The sequence below is a fragment of the Trichoplusia ni genome, chromosome 7, assembly GCF_003590095.1.
Source record: "Trichoplusia ni isolate ovarian cell line Hi5 chromosome 7, tn1, whole genome shotgun sequence".
In the NCBI taxonomy this organism is placed as follows: Eukaryota; Metazoa; Arthropoda; class Insecta; order Lepidoptera; family Noctuidae; genus Trichoplusia; species Trichoplusia ni.
Genome location: NC_039484.1, coordinates 11217337 through 11239945, shown reverse-complemented (window position 1 = coordinate 11239945; position 22609 = coordinate 11217337). Strand labels below are relative to the sequence as shown.

The 22609-nt window shown below is 34.8% G+C and overlaps 2 protein-coding genes across 3 annotated transcripts; one reads left to right on the top strand and one right to left on the bottom strand.

Annotated features, from left to right (window-relative positions):
* Positions 1-262: 262 nt before the first annotated feature.
* On the top strand, positions 263-2741 carry LOC113495920 (glucose dehydrogenase [FAD, quinone]-like). Its single transcript, XM_026874920.1, has 3 exons — positions 263-410; positions 794-927; positions 1173-2741. The coding sequence occupies exons 1-3, from the start codon at positions 296-298 to the stop codon at positions 2667-2669; spliced, it is 1746 nt and encodes a 581-aa protein (XP_026730721.1). The 5' UTR covers positions 263-295; the 3' UTR covers positions 2670-2741.
* A 4857-nt stretch (positions 2742-7598) lies between these two features.
* On the bottom strand, positions 7599-12558 carry LOC113495941 (glucose dehydrogenase [FAD, quinone]-like). 2 transcript variants are annotated; one of them, XM_026874945.1, is made up of 4 exons: positions 12408-12558; positions 10069-10213; positions 9297-9430; positions 7599-9164 (listed from the first exon to the last, which is right to left on the bottom strand). In XM_026874945.1, the coding sequence occupies exons 2-4, from the start codon at positions 10181-10183 to the stop codon at positions 7668-7670; spliced, it is 1746 nt and encodes a 581-aa protein (XP_026730746.1). In that variant the 5' UTR covers positions 10184-10213; positions 12408-12558; the 3' UTR covers positions 7599-7667. The 2 variants fall into 2 exon arrangements, with proteins under 2 accessions (XP_026730746.1, XP_026730747.1); XM_026874946.1 differs by lacking the exon at positions 12408-12558 and adding an exon at positions 11833-12222.
* Positions 12559-22609: the final 10051 nt, after the last annotated feature.

Sequence of the window (22609 nt, the reverse complement as noted above, 5' to 3'; positions counted from 1 at the left end):
CTTTTACCTAATAAGGAATCTATTTTCTGTATTATCTGAAAAAATACCTTTGCTTTAATAAGAGGAACAAAAAATAATCTAATATCTCATGTCTATTCTTGTCTGTCCTTAAATTATACAATACTCTACTAAATTAGTCTTCCATGAAACAGAAAAATATTTGTCTAAACATACGTGAATACAACGTACTAATTTGAATTTAATTAAAATGATTTAATGTTCACATTTTGACATTTTGTTTTTGTAACTAATCTTTATTTTTAGATATTCAGAAGGAAACACAACTCCACCCGTCATGTCTGCGGCGGCTTCAGCTCTGGGTACAATGCAAACCGTGCAAACGGCGTTGACTGTTGTGCATACATTGGCACTTACCGCCTGGCGCATCCCATCAGACTGTCCTATAAGCAGTAAGTAGCGCGGTCGTTATTTTATTTCATCATATCCCATAATTTTCGAATTCCACTGGTCTCATTATTTCATGACTGGATTCAAAGTGCTTCCGTGATCTTCCATTTTCAATCAGATCAAATTTCTTGAACTCTTTGTGTCTCGGAAGATGTACTTTTTTATTTTTCTGATTTTTTTTACTTTATTTCCAGCTTCATTCTCATTCATAATTATCATTATATTGAATTAGTAATCGCACTCAGCTTAGAATTGGTGTTTTACAGCAAAACATGACGTGTGACTTGAATATAAACTTAATAAAAAAATCGTACAGCTGTTTCTGAGACTGGGACGTTGTTAGTTCATGGAATGGTACCGATTTAAATTTATGCTTCTTTTGCAGATGGCAGCTCGTACGACTTTATTGTCATTGGAGGTGGTACTGCAGGGTCTGTTCTTGCAAACAGACTGTCAGCTGACGAAAATATTAATGTTTTGCTACTTGAAGCAGGCGGCTATGCACCATTGGAATCTGAGGTACGGCAGTGTTTTTAACCATAAAAAGAAACTTATAAATTTTTCTACCCTTAAAAATTGATCCGTTGAAGAATATTTTTATCAGATTTAAAATAAACAGATCTAAACACACGGAGTGTATACAAAACAGTCGGTTCACTTGTTACAGATTGTTTGTTGAAAAAGATTGTTACAGAAATAAACAGTGAAAACATGAAATCCCCATTTTTTGGATGTTTTTATAAATCACTGATCTTTGTTTGCAGCTACCAGGCCTGTTTCCGCTATTACCCAGCACGGCTTACGACTTTAATTTCACATCAGTGAATGACCACTACACTGGGCAAAACCTTCAGAATGGTCAAGTCGAACTGACACAAGGCAAAATGTTAGGAGGTAGTGCAGCTAATCACCATATGATACACGTGCAAGGAGACCCTCATGACTACGACCAGTGGGCAAAGATCTTGGACGATGACACTTGGAGTTACAAAAATGTTCAACCTTATTTAAGAAGACAAGAAAATTTGACCGATCCAGGTCTGCTCGATTCTGAGTATGCAGACCTGCATGGTACTGACGGTTATTTGAAAATAGCAAGAGATGAACAATCAGCTAACATTAAGTATTTAGAAGCTTACGAAGAACTCGGACATAACATTGTAGAAGACACATCTTCGGAGATTTCATCCCTTGGTTTTACCCAGCCTCTACTCAACGTTGTTGATGGTATCCGACAGACTGGAGCGGTCGGTTATCTTGGAGCAGCCCAGACTCGAAAGAACCTATGCGTTGCATTGTCTACTACGGCAACAAAGATACTGATCAAAGATGGTGTTGCGGTTGGGGTACAAGTTCTTACGTCTTACGGCAAAACTAGCAAGTTGTATGCAAAGAAAGAAGTAATTGTGTCTGCCGGCGCTATCAATAGCCCAAAGCTGCTGATGTTGTCCGGCATCGGGCCTAAGACACACCTTGAGTCATTAGGTATCGAAGTCGTAGCAGATTTGCCTGTTGGACAAAACTTCATGGACCACCCATCTGCTGTAGTCGTATATCAAATGGAAGCCAACTCTGATCCTTTACCTGCTGTAAACCCTCACGTGTTTCCAGTACCCATTACAACTGGTTACGTAGCGCTCGATCCAAAACAGCCGTACCCAGACTACCAGGTAATCAACTTAGTATTTCCGCACGACGCTGCTGCTCTGTTGCAACTTTGTACAAATGTTTTTAAGTATACTCATGAAGTGTGTGACAAATTCTTTGCCGCGACCAGTGGCAGATCAACACTCTTTGTGGTGAACAATCTCATGATGCCAAAGTCCCGTGGTGAGATAAAACTTGCGAGTGCAGACCCTTCTGCTCAACCACTTATTTATACAGGCACATATACAAACAAAGACGACTTGGACCTGATGGCAAGAAGTTTGGAAGATTTTGACAGGGTGTTAAACACAACGTACTTTAAGAGCGTAGGAGCTTCACGAGTCGACTTAGGAATTTGTTCTGATTTATCTGGATTGGAATTCTGGGAGTGTTATGCATTGGAAATGTCTGCTACAATGTGGCACTATGCGGGAACTTGCTCTATGGGTTCAGTACTAGACACTCGGTTGCGCGTTAAAGGATTGCAGAATCTAAGAGTGGTAGACTCCAGCGCGATGCCAACTGAAGTGAGTGGCAATATCAATGCTGCAGTAGGTATGATCGCAGAACGAGCGTCGGACTTCATTCTTGATACCTGGAATATTTTACACTAAATGATAATAGCGATAAGAGTAACAACACAAATTTCGTATTTAGGTAATGTAAATAAATCTATTCAAATGGTCTACTTGTTTATTTATTAATATTAGCTTTTATATGAACAACTAATGACTAAGGTTCTACTTAACTTACTAATTCACTTTGGATAATCACAACATCTTGTGGACTTTGCTATGAAGTTACAAAAAAAATTGTATATTGCATTTATTTTATCTATAGTCGTTAACTGATGGGCAAAGTACTTATAATTATCTTGATAACAGGCTAACTTACGTGACCTCTATTTTATCATCCTTTTTCTTTGATATCAGTCAGTATTTTAAGTATTTGTTAAGAATATTTAAAAGAGATTTGTCCCGAAAATAAGATTCTATTAGTAAACAATTCGAACCCAGAACATACACACTTTAGGCGTTATCATATTAGGCTCAACCTCATTACGATTTTTATTTAATATGAAATTCTACTTCCCAAACTTAGTTTGTACTTTTGTCTTACAGAATTTAGCTGGATTCCATCCTTTGTCATAAAGAACTGTGATTTCTCTTCTCACTAAAAAGATTCAAAATTATTTGAAAGGCAAAGGCTGAAGACTTTCAGAGAATAAGGTGACACTAAAGCATTCACAATTCGTCTACCAAACACAGTAGGTAAGAGTTTTGCTACATAAAATAGTGGATAGGTAACTTAGGTAGTCAATGTTGTCATTTGTAATGCATAATAACAATCAGCGGTCCTAACAACGTCATGCGCCCTCATAATTACCTAACTATATTTAAACATACCGTCTGTTATCAAACAACAATTAAGAAAATATGATAGACATGATAAAAACAGGATAGTGCTTGTCAATTAACATCTTTTGATCAGGACATGATAAACTATTGAAAAAATAAATAAGTTGCGGTTTTGGCGTAACTAAGTGAATTCTAAAATCTTTCAGGAACGTAATGTGTAATTTTTTTCAAGTCCTTAGCTTAAGGTATCTATACTCTATACTAATATATAAAGCTGAAGAGTTTGTTTGTTTGTTTGAACGCGCTAATCTCTGGAACTACTGGTCCAAATTGAAAAATTCTTTTTGTTTTGAGTAGTCCATTCATCGAGGAAGGCTTTAGGCTATAAATCATCACGCTGCTACTAATAGGAGCGAAGATACAATGGAAAATGTGAAAAAAAACAGGGCAGGTATAAATCATAACTTATATCTTCTACCCACGGGGACGAAGTCGCGGACAACAGCTAGTCATTAACAAAAACCAAATTTATGAAAATATTAAAACATAGGTATATACTGATTTACATCAGGTTTAAGAATGTTTTTTTTCATACATCTAAGTTCGAAATTCAAAAACTAGAAAGTTCAAGATAAGATTGCATTAATGCACATTATGTTAACATCAAGAATGATATTGTGCCTAATAACCAGTAATTGGAAAATAACCAATCTTGATGATTTACTATTATCAAACCAATAAATCAAAATTATCGGTGCATGAAATGATTACAGAGAACATAACCCCAAAAACACTAATAAAAATCAACGATTTAACGAACGGACAGCCGAGTGGTTGAGGTCCAACTGAGTGCGACGTGTCGGGGAGTCTTGTGCAAGTAACTTGAATGATTGTGAAACCTCCGCGACAGAAGGATGAAATTCTTTACATGAGGAGTTGACAAAAAAAACTAATACTCGCCACAATGAAAACTAATAATTCGTTTAATAATCAAAGAATTATCCATTTATTTGATACAAAAGCCAAAAGGTTGGAGGAGATTGTAGATGCGTGAGGTATCTTTGATATGTTAAAGTATTGGGTATTCTTTAGTAATTAGCTGCATTCATAGGGGTGTGGGGATTGGGGAGGGGGAGTGGTGTCGTCCAGGATATACCTCCTAAAGGGAAAATATGCGGAAACTTATAGTTTTTGAGATTTTTTGAAATTTAGTTTTGAGGTTATTAGTGTAAAAACGGTGTTATCTGCTCGGTCGTGAGAATTAACCTCAAAACTTTAATTTAAGATTTCTCAAAAACGACACATTTCCGCACAAAAACACTTAATATTATAACTTGGAGTTTCATTGCCTATTAATTAAAACCAAAAATACCCAGTAATTCGTGCAGCACGTTACTAAAGTCAACCCAAGTATTTTGTAGTAGCTATGTAATCATAAGGAATTGCAAGTTCTCGGCTGCTTGGCTGTAGCGTAGTCAGTAAAAAAACCATAATAATATGAATCACAAGAACTATAATCAAACGAAACATTATTGAATCACCCGTATTCATTTCTCAAACGAAACAGTTTTGACCACAGAAATCTAAATAACAAGGTAATAGAAGTGCCAACGCCGCGTGACCTTGTCGCCACACTGGTGTCTTGGACGACACCAGCGCGCGAACTTACGCTCAGTCGCTCGCGGAACGTTGTCACAGCAAGAACCACTAAAAATGGTGTTTTGCGGCGTTTCTCAGGCTGGAAATTCATCTGCATCGTGTAATAACATAAATAAATAGATAACATTTTATCGGTAAGTAAATTATTGCAGTAATATTGATGTTATTGCAAAATTAAATTTCAAAACATAACCTTCATTATAAACCATATGAATATCGCACCATCCTGCAACAATTGCATTCTTTACTAACCATTGCCTCTGCAGTAAGAGACTTACGGAAATGCACCGTTGTAAAAAGAGAAATGTATAACGAAAAATAATATTTTCAATACGATCGTATTTATAGTGGTACGGCCGCACAAAACTGTCGGAAATAGTGATGTGGTTAAGTGCGGACAAATTATCCAAAATGAACATTGTATACGAAAAGTAACAATTTTAATAGTCGTTCGTTTTTGTGAACATATTATTGAATATATTTTTATTTCAGAATCCCGCAGGATGCAAATAAATACAAAAGACAAGTGGATGACTACCACGGGTAAACGAAATTGGTACCCTACAACTTAGGCCGAATATACACTATGAAATTAGTTGCATGCTTGATAACTTGCCGCCCGCCGCCGCCCGCGCCCTTCTCCATTTTTATGGCTCGGACCGCGCTCGCAACTGAATGTTTAAAAAAGTACGCCATGCGCTATAGCATAGCATTGAATAAAACTTGCAATTTAAATTTATCCAAATCTCATAAATACCTATTTTTTCATTATGAACGTTTACTAGTCATTCGATACATGAACTGGGCTGCTTTTGTAAGACGACTAAAAAGTCACCGTATAAACCAAACCTACCTAGGTACCAAGTATTTCCTAATAATATTTTTTTTTGTCAACCGACAATTAGCGATTTTTTTTTTTGTAAGTAGGTACATATTATAATGTAATCCATAGAAGAATACAACAAAAAACATTATCACTCATAATTTCGTCTTTCATTATATTTCGGATCCGTAGTCAATCCCTAGTGTAGTTTACGTAATCACTACAACTAATGCAAAAAAATGCAATGACTGTGTGAGTTAGTGAATCCATACAACGACAAAGTCAACCTTATTGCATTAGACGTACGGCCTAGTGTTGTTTGCTTGGTCTTCTCGATGTTAATGTTTGCGTGATTGCGTAGTTATTAGCTGTGAATGTGTTGAAGCCCCGCCCACCGGCGACATGCGTTTCGATAGATCGCCGCGGTGTATGCCATTTCTATTACCTTGTTATTTAGATTTCTATGGTTTTGACTCATAATGGTGCAGTGTTGCAATTGATGGCTTCGCTATAGGTGTGTAATAATGTTTTGAATTTTACTTAAGGACTTTCTACATGACTGTTACTTTCTTTGTATGTGTAATATTTTTTTGGAGGAGGATTTGTATTGTTCAGAAGGATTACCATGGCAACGGTACTCAAATTTCAAAAGAAATAACAAGGTTGGGTTTTCGACAGTAGCAACCTCACCATTTCACAATTTTAAAAAATGTGTATTTTTTATAAATACTTACGTCAAATAATGAAAGTTCAATAGCTAAGCAAAGTAGACGGGTTTGAATCCGCTCCGTTTAAGTTACAGAACAGTCGCAGGATTAACGTATTTCCGGTTGACTGTTCCTTTGAGATCTTATCTCTGTTCTTTAGTGATGAGACACACTGGTTGCCAGAACGAGCAATAACATTTGGCTTGTTTGACTCGGATTTTCGAATGTTTACCGCGAGGAAAACCTAAGTGTTAAAGTGCAAGATATAGTAAAATTTTGATCCAAGTATAGCATAAATATAATTTTGTATAATTTATAAAGCTATGTTTTAGGTATTTGTGTCTCGTCATGAAAGCGACACCCAATGATAACTAGAGATCGCGAGTATTTTTCAGCCAAAAATGTTTACTTCTCGACTCAACAGTATGACACATAAATCTAAAGATTATTTTCTTTTTATTTCTACCCTCTTCCGCGTCCGGGATCTATGGAAGCCTCCTAACTTGTGTACCCAGGTCTCTTTTGTACCAACTCTTTAATCACTCGTATTATCATAAAATTTTAATTTTTTTTCGTGATTTTTACTAACATTAGACATTTATTTTCTTTGCAGAAATTTTTTCTTTTTACCATTTTTTTTTTGCAATATGTATGACACCTTATGTTTTTGACTAAAACTTAAAACTAAACTAGCCAAAAAATTCCCGATCGGCGTAAGCGTTTCACGGGTTCGGTCGATCTTGAGTTGTAAAAAGTGTCACTAACACGACTTTAGGTATAAACATTGTCTGACATCCATCAAGCAGGATTAAGAATTTAGTCAGGTGAGATTAAATCAGAGTAAGTATTTGCCCGTGTTAAATAAGTGGGACTATACGCGATTTTAGATAAGTTGTAATATAAATTTTATCAGATCTTATCATCATCTTATTTGGTAAATAAGTAAATTCTTATGATTCATAACGAGGAGTGAGGTAAGTTAAAACAAAAAAAACATCACCTTTATCAATTTAATGGCATCAATTACAACAAAAGCATTTTAAATACAATCGATTTATTTGTAATTTAGTGCGATATGTTCCAGGTGTCAAGAATGAAGTCCGACGCTCTTTCTGCGATCATACCCACTGCGGCATTAATATTACCGCTCACCTGCATCGGCATCGCACTTGAGTCTACAACCCTTAGATTCTCCACTCCTTTAACGCGCAGTTGAGTATCTAGTACTGAACCCATAGAGCAAGTTCCCGCATAGTGCCACATTGTAGCAGACATTTCCAATGCATAACACTCCCAGAATTTCAAATCCGATAAACCAGAACAAATTCCCACGTCGACGAGTGACGCATCCACGCTCTTAAAGTATGTTGTATTAAGCACCCTATTGAAGTTTTCCAAACCTCTGGCCATCAGGTCCAAATCATCCTTGTTCGTGAAGGTTCCAGTATAAATAAGTGGTTGATCGGTAGGATTTGCACTCGCAAGTTTTATCTCACCACGAGACTTGGGCGTCATCAGATTGTACACCACAAAAAGTGTTGATCTGCCACTAGTCGCAGCAAAGAATTTGTCACATACTTCGTTAGTATATTTGAAAACGTTGGCACAAAGTTGCAACAGGGCAGTAGCGTCGTGGGGAAATACTAAGTTGATTACTTGATAGTCTGGATAAAGTTGTTTTGAGTCGAGCGCTACGTAACCAGTTGTAATGGGTACTGGAAAATCATGAGGATTTGCAGCAGGCAAAGGATCAGTGTTGGCTTCCATTTGATATACGACTACAGCAGATGGATGGTCCATGAAGTTTTGTCCAACAGGCAAATCTGCTACGACTTTGATACCTAATGACTCAAGGTGTGTCTTGGGCCCGATGCCGGACAACATCAGCAGCTTTGGGCTATTGATAGCGCCGGCAGACACAATTACTTCTTTCTTTGCATACAACTTGCTAGTTTTGCCGTCAGACGTAAGAACTTGTACCCCAACCGCAACACCATCTTTGATCAGTATCTTTGTAGCAGTAGAAAACAATGCGACACATAGGTTCTTTCGTGCCTGGGCTGCTCCAAGATAGCCAACTGCTCCGGTCTGACGAATACCATCAGCTACATAAAGTAAAGGCTCATTAAAGCCAAGAGATGACGTCTCTGAAGATACGTCCTCGACAATTTTATGTCCAAGTTCTTTGAAAGCTTCTAAATAGTTAATATTAGCCAATTGCTCATCTCTTGCTACTTTTAAAAAGCCATTAGTACCATGAAGTTGTGAATACTTAGAATCGAGCAGACCTGGGTCAGTTAAATTTTCTTGTCTCTTTAAATAAGGTTGAACGTTTTTGTAACTCCAAGTGTCATCGTCCAAGATCTTTGCCCACTGGTCGTAGTCATGGGGGTCTCCTTGCACGTGTATCATGTGGTGATTAGCTGCACTACCTCCTAACATTTTGCCTTGTGTCAATTCGATTTGACCATTCTGAAGATTCTGCGCAGTGTACTTATCATTCACTGATGTGAAATTGAAGTCGTATACTGTGTTGGGTAGTAGTGGAAACAGGCCTGGTAACTGCAATCAAATTTAAAAATGCAAACAATCAATTAAATCTCTTTGTGATTTTTAGTTCAATATTGTATCGGTTGAGTTTAAATTGGATACAAAATATTTCTTATTTAAGAAATTCTATGCATGTTATCTTACCTCTGATTCCAATGGAGCATATCCGCCTGTTTCAAGTAGTAAAACTTTAATGTTTTCATTAGCTGATAGTCTATTGGCTAGAACCGAGCCCGCTGTGCCACCCCCAATGATAATAAAGTCGTACGAGCTATCATCTGAAAAAAACAATAAATTAGTCAATCAAATATCTGTCATATGTTATTCAATTATACACAAATGCCATGCACGTAGTTTTAGTTAGATGATGCTACGGTGTCTTTCTCATGATTTAATTTATGGAATGAAATAATGAAATGCATTTCACTATAAATGGAATCATGGCACGATACATCAAATAATCTATATTTAGGGTAAAACCCAAAAAAGCATCGATCGACCAAGATAAAAGTGTATCAATGTCACATAATCATACATTTTGCATTGAATCCGGTCGACGCTTGCACAGGAAAGAACAGCGGTAACATAACGGTTCCGTGTATGATTATGACAGTGACATCTATATCTGTACTAATATATAAAGCTGAAGAGTTTGTTTGTTTGTTTGAACGCGCTAATCTCAGGAACTACTGGTTCGAATTGAAAAAATATTTTTGTGTTTAATAGACCATTCATCGAGGAATGCTTTATTCTATAAACCATCACGCTGCGACTAATAGGAGCGTAGATACAATGGAAAATGTGAAAAAAAGACAGGGCAGGTATAAATCATAACTTATATCTTCTACCCACGGGGACGAAGTCGCGGACAACAGCTAGTAATCTAATAAAGTAAATTAAGTGCCATGCTACTTACTGCTGATAGGGCAGTCTGATGGGAAGTGCCAGGCGGTGAGTGCCAATGTATGTAATACAGTCAACGCCGTTTGCACGGTTTGAATCGTACCCAGAGTCGCAGCTGCAGCGGACATAGCTAATGAAGTCGTGGTCAGTTCTGAAAACTAAAAAATAATCAATATTTAAGAAATGTGATGTACAATGTGATATGTTTTATAAATGAACAAAAGCCAAACCCTACAAGCCTTAGAATTAATTATCAAAAAGTTCCACAACTTTTTTTGGTATTTGAACCAGTGGCGAAGGCTCCATACAACTCGATACCTAACGGCTTCCCTTTCGAAATATAGCAAATACTAGTGTCTATTATTTTTCATTATCATTTAAACAAATTAATAATTTAAGAAGTTATAGTACAGATATATATAACAATTGCTTTTAAAAATTACTATAAAAAAAATCCGCCTACCATTTTACACCGCGCAATAAATCTCGCTCACGCACAATTAGTCATCGTTAGTAAAGACTAAGGTAACGCGTAAGGCGAAACAGGAATCCAGTACATAGTTTCTATTGCAGCGATCGTGACCTTGACGTCACAAAGCCAGCCAATCTTTGGAGTTAGTTAGCCGCAATTTTTCGAGTTATAGGGACGGAGAGATACGCCAGAACGAGATAGAATGATAGTTTCATTTCACTTTGGGTTCGCGGTCATTTATCTGTCAAGACCATTTGCATTTGATTCGATATATTAGTATCATAATTTAAAATTGTTCATGTATCATTGTTGAAATTTTTTTATTTGTGTAAACAAGAGTGAATTAGTGATAGTTTTGTGTCGTGTCGGTGCAGTGTAGTGCAGTTTAGAGGTATCGTTTGGCAGTCGTCTATTTCAGTTTGTTTTAGTTCGTAGTTTTAATAGAAGCAGTTGTTATTTAAGTAGTAATTTGTTATAATAGGGTATCTTCGATAGCATGGCGGCATTAGCGAACGTAGAATGCTGTCTGACAGATTATTTGTTGACTGAGGAAACATCCTTTTCAAAGTTGAGTTTTGAAAATAAAAAACATGTAATTCATTTACCGTTTGGCCGTTTGGCCGTGCTCGCTCTGACATGATTATTTTATTATAAACGACGCGATGGGTTTTTCAAACATTTTAATAGTTCTTTTTACAACAAGTTTCCTTGGCTCACGGGAAGTTGTTATGTTGTTATGTTATGTCGTTCTGTTATTCTCAGATTCTAATAGCTTATGGAGCCACACGGGATTTAATGATATTAATAATCTTACAAATTCATCTAAAAACATGTTCAGACCGAAAAACCATATCCGTAGTTGTTTATCATTGCATGATTTCGGAAATCATAATAGGATAGATTTTTTTTTTGCTAATAAGCATGTAGTACATAGTAAGAATGCTAAAGAAAATTCATCGTACAAGATATAAGATACAAGTCATAGTAACTGGAATTCCCGCATCACAAGCAAGTAAGGTTTTTTTTTTAGTCCGGCTTCCCTTCTAAGAAAATTCACACTTCGCCACTGATTTGTACTTGAAGATGATAAATATTGTGATGTTGATATCTATTTTGTAAGTCTTAAAACATTATTAACATATCTGTAGAAAAGACTGTTGAAAATATACCTTTTTTTGTACATTTTATTTAATCTTTTCATTTTTTAAATCAAATGTTTTACAAATCTAGGAATAATTTAGAACAATTATGAGTAATGAAACAAAATAGTTAAGTAAATAAGGAAGAAATAAAATTATTACGTACCAAGGATTTTCCTGTATGCTGATGGCTATTTATGACTGATTATTAGTTGAATCTGCTGAGGAACTGAGAAATCTGCACTTTTTATAGTGCCGTCAAATAAACACTACCAAACTGTGTAAACATCTTGTTTCTATTTAAATCCTTAACCCTAAACTATCCACGAGTGTCTCGGTACACTTTTAACCCCAAGAACGTGCAAAATTGAAGAGTGTATAATAAATGTGAAAGGCTGCTTTATCTAACTTACTAATAAATAAAGCTAAAGAGTTTGTTTGTTTGTTTGAACGCGCTTATCTCAGGAACTACTGGTTCAAATTTCGTTTAATAGAGCATTAATTGAGGAAAGTTTTAGGCTATATTATTACGCTGCAATTAACAGAAGCGAAGATACAATGGAAAATGTGGCAAAAGCTGGGAAAATATTCATCTTCGAGGGATTCCGTTCAAAAATTGCTAACCTATATCTTCTAACGACGCGGACGAAGTCGCGGGCAACAGCTACTCTGATATATAACTATGGTCGACTGAATTCAAAGGTGTATGTAAACATGTGTAATATTATTAGTCTCACTTACTTTTTTTTTGAAGCCGGTATGTCTTGTCGTCCTCGCCTTCCTTCTAACTTTTACTACTTACTGCCAATCACTGATAGTTGCTATTTATCCGAAAATAGAGCCTCTCCCTCCCGATTGGGTATTTGACTAAAACATATTATTGGTAAAGGTATTATTTTTATACTAGCTGTTGCTCGCGACTTCGTCCCCGTGGACGTGGACATAAGTTATGATTTATACCTGCCCTGTTTTTTTTCACATTTTCCATTGTATCTTCGTTCCTATTAGTCGCAGCGTGATGGTTTATAGCCTAAAGCCTTCCTCGATGAATGGTCTATTCAACACAAAAAGAATTTTTCAATTTGGACCAGTAGTTTCTGAGATTAGCGCGTTCAAACAAACAAACAAACTCTTCACCTTTATATATTAGTATAGAAGTATAGATGACAAGAACATTTAAATTTTATTGGAACTCGTTTCTTTTTTATTGACGTAATCTATACTAATATATAAAGCTGAAGAGTTTGTTTGTTTGTTTGAACGCGCTAATCTCAGGAACTACTGGTCCAAATTGAAAAAATATTTTCGTGTTGAATAGACCATTCATCGAGGAAGGCTTTAGGCTATAAACCATCACGCTGCGACTAAAAGGAGCGAAGATACAATAGAAATTGTGAAAAAAACAGGGCATAAATCATAACTTATATCTTCTACCCACGGGGGCGAAGTCGCGGGCAATAGCTAGTGTATTCTATTAATATAATTTGTAGTCAATATTATTTCAACCGTTTCAAGTATTTGATCATAACCTTGTAAATGCGATATTTACATTTGAATTTTAATTAAGATGGCGTCGTGTTAACTTTGTTTCAAGTGCTCGAAACGGATAAAAATAAAGTTTACTTATCTTTCTATAAACTCGTGCCAGAAAATTATAGTTCTAAAACGAATTCTGAATATGGAATAAAAAAAACTTCCCACTTCGAACATTTATTATAATTATACCAAACTCATCGTCTCGTCATCATTTCATATTTTATTTATAACTACAAGAATAATGTATGTAGTTGAATAAACCCCAATCCCAGTTTCATTGATTATCATTTCCGCGTTTTCAAAAAAAGCGTTATTCGACGTAACCGGTACGAATATTTATTTAAAAGCATACATATAGACCGGTTCAAAGAGAAAAAAAAACAAGTTTTAAGTCACTGGATACTTACGACTTAACATTATTGCCCATCAACATTAAATGTGAAATAATTCTTGTAACAATGGTTTTGAAAGAGCTAAACAATTACAACCCTCTGTTATAAACCAGATTTACAAACTTCTGTTATCTAACGACAAACGCGATATTGATGACTTCATTTTTTTTTAAAGATAAAAAGTACTAACTATGCTATTTATAGAAAATACTCCATCATCTGTACGTAGGTGAAGGGTCTTTGTAGGAGTTCGTAGGTTTTGTAGTAAAGGAAAAGCAATTGACACGGTTAAAAACATTGTAATGCCTTAAAATATTTACAAGTACTTGATAATTAATGACTGATGTGAGGATCTGTGTTACAATAAATACAAAGTGGTCATTTCTTGCGATTTCCTCCTCCTAGGCAAGAGAATATAAGGTTAGTCGATATCATGAGATCCAACTCGAGACAAGATGAATAAACAATTTTTATTAGCCTAAGATGTGTTGTGGTTATACATGACATGATTTACAAGATGAAAAACAATTTGTATTCTTAATAACCTAAGCCTAACTTTACACTTTACCAAGATCACTACGATTTTCACTTCACATCACTGTAATGTGCAAGACAAACTTTGGACACCAATTTTCGATCCCTGGGGTTATAGGAAAAAGTTATCATCGAGCTGTGTGGAGCCCATTAGGACTGACGCCTGCCGGGCCAGTGGAATTGTCTGAAAGGGTCTCTGTAGCCCTTGTACGCAAAGAGCTAAGGAAGAGAGGAGGTTATATAACTTATCCAGTGTCCACAAGACCTCTTGATATATTTACACATTCTCTGCTCGGGCCTTGTTCCACAAAACTCTGATCATCGTATCAAAACTGCTGTAAATATTGGAGTTTTTCAACTTCGTGACATGTATAATATGATTATCTGTACTGTGCGTTCCGTTCAAGGTATTTTATACAGAACTGCTTTGAACTTTACTTCTGGATTAATAGAATTAGCATCGTAGTTAAGCTTGATAATATTGTTGTTGCGTTGGTATACAAATCTTGACGGTTTGTGGCTTGATAAAGTGGTTTTGTTTAAGTTTTACCACTCTAAAGTCTACAACAAATCCAAAATCGGTCTTCAGTTGCCGCTTGCCAAGGATGTTCAGTCTTCGATGACTCGCCAATCTTGATATTTCTTGATGTTCAAGTAAAGTAAAATTGTGTAAGTTATTCACGAACTCAGTGCGCCTATACATAGTCTACGATCAATTACGCTAATTGTCACCAAATAACAACATGCCATTTCGAAAGAAATCCGATGGTGTGAGAAAATTAAGTTATTCCTTGTACTTGCACGCACATCTTCTTAAATATTATGACTTTCTCTGTTCCGAAATTCCTCTACTTTGTTAATTTATCAAAAAAAGGAATATTAGTTCTTCCTGCTAACTTTTCCAATGATACATGCCTACTTGTTTGCTGCTGGTTTGTAAAATATATGAATTTATTAGCTTTTTGCTCACTAAAAAGTTTAGGCACCAGGCTGGTCCAAGCCTCAGCGTATATAGGCGGTGCTCTTTCAACTACGAGGCGGGTAAACTTACTAGCGCATTCAGTTAGGTTTTCTTCTGATTTCAGACACCGTAAACAATCAGGTGCTATAACAGATGTCACTTCTGTGATGCGGGTTTTTTTTGTCTGAAACTTCTATTGATCCATCTCAATACTACCATAATCAACAGAAATCAATCTCTTAATTTTTTTTGATGAGGCATGTTTTGTCATTGAGTTAATGAAAGTGCTGCTCCACAGAGGTTTCGAGTGACAGATACTAAGTATTTTTCTCCATTGGTGTCGACTTAGTTTTCTTGAATGAACATAATATGACAGAATCGCCTTGACTTCAACATTAGTCTTTATAATGTCTCTATATAATCCGCGCAGTTTGACTATAACATAATAATATTTAATTGTTTGCAACATGTGGTATTTCGATTGGGTTTAGAATAGAATAGATAAGATACTTTTCCCCCTATTTTTGTCATCCTTTAATATAGAAGCCTTCCAATGTATTTTGGCATATAACATGCTTTTTTTTTAAACTATTTTTGATAAAACGTCTCCCAAAAACAAGGACCAACAGACTTGAAAGTTACAAATTACATTTTGAAAATAGTTGAAATGCAATAAAACAAATCTATTATAAAGACGGAAAGGCGATCATAGAGACTACTCCCGTGGAGTCTACTCACAAATGTGGGTTATTTCGACAAATCATGTTTAAAACAGACGGTCTTTCAACTAACATTGACAACAAAATGGAAATTTAAGTTTGGATTAAATTTCCATTTTGTTGTTAAGCTTTGAAATGTAATATTTTTTACCAAGAAATAATAAATGAATCGAGAACGGCTGAACCGATTTTGCTATTTTTCTAGTCTTGAAATATTCATAAAAGTCCAGGGGAAGGTTGAAACGGTGATCATCATCACCATCATCAGTTTTAAATGTACATATTTCAATTGATCTAAAATAGATCTGGGTGTTTTTTTTTGTAGTATATTCCTAAAAATGAACCATGTTTTACATGAACGTCAACTAACTTTCTTTGACCATCAGACTTAAAACGTTTGTTAATTAATAAAATTCGTAAGGAAATCTCTTTTCCTTTCACTTTCAAAATTTACCTATCGATTTGAAACTCATATCAAGCAACAGGCTTGAAACGTATCCAAGAGGATTCGAAATGGGGACCTCTCTCAAAAGTGAGAGATCTTAAAACCAAATCAATCATGTTTGGAATATCCTTTTCATCACAATAATCCGAAACTTTTACATTCACCATCAGAGTTGATAGAATTTTGATCAATAGACTTTGTGAAGCAATCATTTTTCTCAAGAAGATCTATTCTTAAAAGGGTGAAATGTTACGAAAAGAAATCGTTAAGATTTAAAACGTTAAATTCATCTCACATGGACCAACAGATTCAAAATGAATCTCAATCAAAGAGGCAGTTATTTGGAACTCAAAAATCAAAACTGTATCCCATAGATTGACAACTCAAGACATTTTACTAATTTTACGACACAATATATTTTGAGACTCTATTTTAAAACACGACAATTCCAAAAGCAGCAAATAAGCTGATAATTTTCTCTCATCATGCGATCCTGTCTCAAAGGAACATCCCATTTTTGTAGTTCCTTAAATCTTATACACATGTTTAAAGTATTTGTAGAAATTTCAGTTTTTCGTTTTAAATAAATAACAGTAAAATTAGTCATTTAAGACGTTGAAAAGGAGGTTATGCAGCTAATCACCACATACACGTCCGAGGAGACCCTCATGACTACGACCAGTAGGCAAATATCTTGGACGATGACACTTGGAGTTACAAAAACGTCCAACCTTATTTTTACGCTTTTTTTGCAAACGTAAATAAATAATAATGTAAAAGATTACACTGTATTAAATTATTTGTAAAAGAGTAACTTATGGAGTTTCTTGCCGGTTTTTCTCCATAGGAATGACGTTTTGGAACCGTGCACCTAGAGTTTGAAAGTACCTGGAAAACCTGGAAATTTTGAAAGGAAGAAAAGATGGTGCAAGCATTGTGTGTATCTGGATTATGTATTTTAACATATACATTTTTTTGTACTGCAGCTAATCACCACATGATACTCGTGCGAGGAGATCTCGATAACTATCATTGCCATCGGTCAATGCGCAAAAATCTTTTACGATGACTCTTGTAGTTACAAAAACATTCAACCTTATTTAAAGAGACAAAAAAATTTGACTAATCCAGATCTGCTCGATTCTGAGTATGTTTGACCTTCGTGGAACTGACGGCTATTTGAAAACAGAAAAACATATTTTTAACGCCTGAAAAATTTTACATTAAATGACGTTGTTCGAATTAATTGTAGAGAAAATATTTTTTTTCACGGAATCCAAAAACACGATCAAGTGGGAGTGGGACCGAAGACACGAGTATTCTCAAAAATAGGTTAAAAAAAACAAAACAGTTTCTGAGACAAGTACAAATTGGAATCTTAGATTGACTCGTAATCGCACATTCATTTATGAAATATTTCATAACCAACTTCTATACACATCGAAAGACAGTTATTTAAAGCTTTTTTGCAATTAACACATTGCATACATTAAATCTCAAACCTTCTTCGGAAATCTCTACTCTAAAACACTATTTTGAATAAAAATCGTCCCAGGCGCATTAAATTGCCTTCATAAAAATTATAGTGATATCATAAATTTGAAATTTGCTTGTACTTTTGTTGTAGGATATACTCGATTTTGTTTTTGTAATTTAATATTTGCATATCAGCAAGAGAAATACATTTTCTAATAATAAAAGAGAAACCATGCCCATTTTTAACTCTTTACGTAAAAAACCCTGTAAACGACCATGATATCGATATTCGGAATTTGGGAATTTGTAAAACACTCAACCTTATTTTAAAAAAAAAACCAGATAATTTGACTGATCCATGACTTCTCAATTCTGCTCGAGTATGCACACTTCCATCACACTGAAGGCTATTTAAAAATAGCAAGAAATGAGCAATCGGCAGAAAATAACTATTTAGAAGCCTTCAAAATGAACGAGAAATATGAAAATGAAACAAAAAAAAACATGAAAAACCTTCGTTGAACTGCGCAATGCATACTCATACGTCACAACTCACAAGTTGAGCATTATATTCGAGAAAACTTTTAACAATCTTGAAACGAACAACGATAGAGCAAAAAATGTTGTGAAACCCTTATTTCTCTTATAAATTTTGTCGACGTGAACTTGTTGAAATTCGGTTTACCTAAATTGAAAGAAACAAAAACATATGAGGCACTCACCACTTGTGTTTATGACCTTAAGGCAATAGAAACAATCAATTAACAAAAACGGGTATAGGTAACATACAAGGTGTTCCAATCCATTCAAGTTAAATTAAAGTGACTTAATTAAATTTTATATTCAGCCATCTTAATATAATGTAACTAGTAACAACACCAGATTAAGCTTTAAACCTGAATCGATTGACACAAAAATACGCATGCTGTTGCGCCGTTTCTTCTCTCGCAGTGAAAATACTGAAGTAGCTGAGAAAGGAGGGCGAATCTAGGAGCTGTCCTGTCCTGTTGTGTCGACATTGAAAAAGTGCTACTAAGTAGACCAATTTGAGTAAATTAATTTTGATTTCCCAACGAATATTTAATCCAAAACTGTACAATAACACAATTTTTTCAACGAGAAATCTGCAAACCATTTTTCTGATTAAATAATAAAGCTTTTCAAAAATATGAAGCAAAAATTTCACCCAGGAAAATACTACAAAATCCCTTCGTAAATAAGGGTAAAAAAATACAGAATACAGAAGGCTATTAACTGTTTTGAAAAAACGAGTACTAGCACCCGCTTAGTGGCTAGTGCAGAAACAAGAAAAAAAATCGTTTACTCATCCCATAACAGAGTTAATGGCTGCTCTCAACCAATGGGAAGCTTAGGGTGCAAGTCACAAGCATAGAAGTGTATTTTACATTTCTCAAGTTCATAAAATGGCTTTGAACTGTTGACAGTAAATGATAATTAACATTCCTTTTTAAAGATTAAAAAGATTACCCTTTTTGTAGTCCATTATTTTTAACATTGACCTACATTGCGTCTTTACACAACATCGATATTTAAATATTCTATTTTTGCTTAAATTGCGTATCCCGATTAAACAACTCAGTCTTAAGGCATGTAGCAATTGAGCACAGAGCAAACTACTGCACGTCTTTACGAGGCGTAAGTATCATAATATATGCACAAATGCCTTTACCTTAAAGGTCACTACGCCATGGTTTCGGCATTTGAAGTGCATGTTTGTCTTCACCCTCCCCAACAAAAAATACATTTCTTAGCTGACTCTAAGCAATTTCTTTTTGGAAAGAAAAAAAGAAGAAAAAGCCATCCCTTGCCTATGTGCCTTATTTTTTTTTCTTTACATGAGAGCTTTTTTTCGAGTGTTTGTAGCGTATCACTTAGACCGTCTCATGTATAACTTCAGTTAACTTAACAGTACAGTTTAACTACGACTGCAGCTTTCACCCTTTGGATTAGTAATTAACACGAGCAAAAGTTAATAAGCGGTGATTAAATCTTATACGTTTTTAGCATAAAGTCTTATTACACTTCGTTCCCTAATAATTGTAATAAACTATTGCTACGCAACACCAGCTATTAGTTTTTTTTGGACAGAAATATTACTCGTATTCTTTATTATGGTAAGAATTTGTAATCTGAGAAAGCGATCCCATTTGGCTCTAGACTTTAGGGAACTGGGAAAACATTTCAGTGGTTTTGAGTAAAGCCATTAAAAGACCGAGAGACCGATACACCCCTTTCCCTTCTCCATGGTAAAGAATTCCAATAGGATTCCTACCAGTTAAAAAAGGTATCGTCTTAATAAGAGATTTTCAAATTAACCGCTAAGGAATTTAGACTTTTACAAAGAAGGTTATTGCGTTAATTATGATTATGAATGCACTTACTTGAAATCACACACAAAAATCATATTTTTTTTTTCATATCCTCCATCCATATTTTTTTGTAGAAAACGAGAGGTCTGTGCCTACAAAAGGAGAAATCACCAGCATAGTTTTCTTGACTTTGCCTAAACAGTGTACGGTTACTTAAGTGATAGATGAATAAAGTTTTGAAAAAACACAAGTTAATAATTGAACAGTAGGTATTTAGTCATGGTGCCAACGTAGTTGATTGTGAAGTAACTTCGTCCAAAAAAGGCTGTTGATTCAAATGTTCAAACAAGAAGAAACTCACGACATTACGTTTGAATATTTACTTAAGTCATTGTTCTATTGTGTGTAGGGATAAAATAGAAATAAATATTGTATAAATTATGAATTATTACTTATTGCTACATTTTTAATGAAGTACGCATTTAGAACCATATTTTTTTGATATGCTATTTTATTCAGCTATATACTATTAAGGACAATTTCATCCTGGCCTTAGGGCATGTTTTTGCATATTCATTAATTTCCATATCCGTATTAGTAAAGGATGTTTATTTATTATTCAAAAAATGCTCCCGTATGCTTAGTTAACTTAGATTTTTAGCAGTATATCCGAAATTTTATTAAATAAAAAAACGTACAGACGCCTCTAAATAACAACTACTAACCGTCGACGACCTCCGTGGTCGAGTGGCGTACGCACCGGTTTCAAGGTGCCGCTAGCTCTGAGGTCCCGGGTTCGATCCCCGGTCGGGTCAATGTAAAAATCACATTTCTACATTGTCTCGGGTCTGGGTGTATGTGGTACCTTCGTTGTATCTGAATTCCATAACACAAGTGCTTTAGCAACTTACTTGGGTTCAGAACAATGTATGTGATGTTGTCCGCATTTATTTATTTTACTAAGACTAACTTGAAGAAATATTATGGGATAGCCCTTTAATTTTAGAAGAAAAACGCTTCAACAAAAACTAATTCGTCCAGTCCTAAACTCTGAGCACATTAGTAGTATATTTACTATTGCTGAGGTACCTATCAAGTGAAAAATAAAAAAATACAGACTAATTCAGAACCTGGCTGATAATAATTCTTAGCCGTAGTCGTATCGTGTCGTATAAATGCAAGAACTACTTTGACAGAAACAGCTGTGCAAATTATGTCTGTTACTATGTTAGACTCTTAAATATTTCTAAGCAATTAATTTAAATATTTTTAATTCATGTTTGCTTGGGTCTTAGTAATTATTTATATACTGTTGTACTGAAATATTATAGTTTTGTGACCAGTTGTCCCTTCGACCTTGTTCTAGTTAATATTGAGCAATTGTTTTCATTACAATGATTTGTAGTATCTCAATAGGGCAGACGAGATTTTATTCAGTTCTCTCCTACTAATCTTTGTAAATTTCGCACTTCAGGTATAATCAAAAAAATTGTTAAAACACTCACTGTACTCATGTGTCCCAATTACAATATTTTTTTTTACTTTTAATTGAATTAATCTTTCTGACAACATTATTTTAACTTTTTAAAATGCTTCCAATATTGTTTCAGTATATTTGATAATTAAATAGGGTGGCCAACAATGCTTGACCCATCAACCTTAGAGTGATATAACAATATTAATTAGACATCTTTTGGAAAACGCTAGGACGCAAGAACTGGCCTACCAAACCAAAATAAGAATTATTCTTAGCATGAAACACGCAAGATTTCCTAGGTAGGTACTTAAATGACGAATTTGAGGACTGAGTTGTTTAAACTTTATTTCTTTCGGTGTATTTAAAAGAAAAATGTTATTTACAACAATTGATCGATGCCTGACTAGTTTGGAACTCAACTGGAGTCCTAAATCATGAGTTTACGCGACGGCGTTGCATCATATAAAAATCAATCATCTTCACAAGTTTACTACAAAAATAATACTCCATTAGACTACATATTTATTCAGTCAAACTAACCTTTAAACTTGTTCAAAAGGTGCGCCTTCCCGCGTCATGCTCGGTATCGTCTGTCACACGGTTTAAACCAAATGGATCTTTTTTTTCTATACCTTATTCACGACAAAGACGCTACGTGAGAAAATACGTCAGCATAAAACACAAGGTTTCTCAAACTTAATTTTCGTTTTTAAAGTTATTAATTTATAATAAAATTAATTTTGTAATAATGCATAGCTTTGGTATTTTTTAAAATTCCCTTTTACCTTTTTTCTAAATCGCTTGTTAAATACATTTATGGTAATTATGGTTATGAGGAAGATATCGCTAATCGTGATAAGACCACCATTCTACAATTACACTGTATGCTATTAATTTCATTCTATGGTGTACTACAATAAAAAAATATAATTGTGTACATGTATAATCATTCAATCATTTTTATAACAAGACACAGATATGTTTTTTAACATATTTCCTCATGAAAATAGGGTATAACAGTTTTAATAAATACAATATTGATTATAGTTTTTAGTTCAATAATTTTAAGTGTG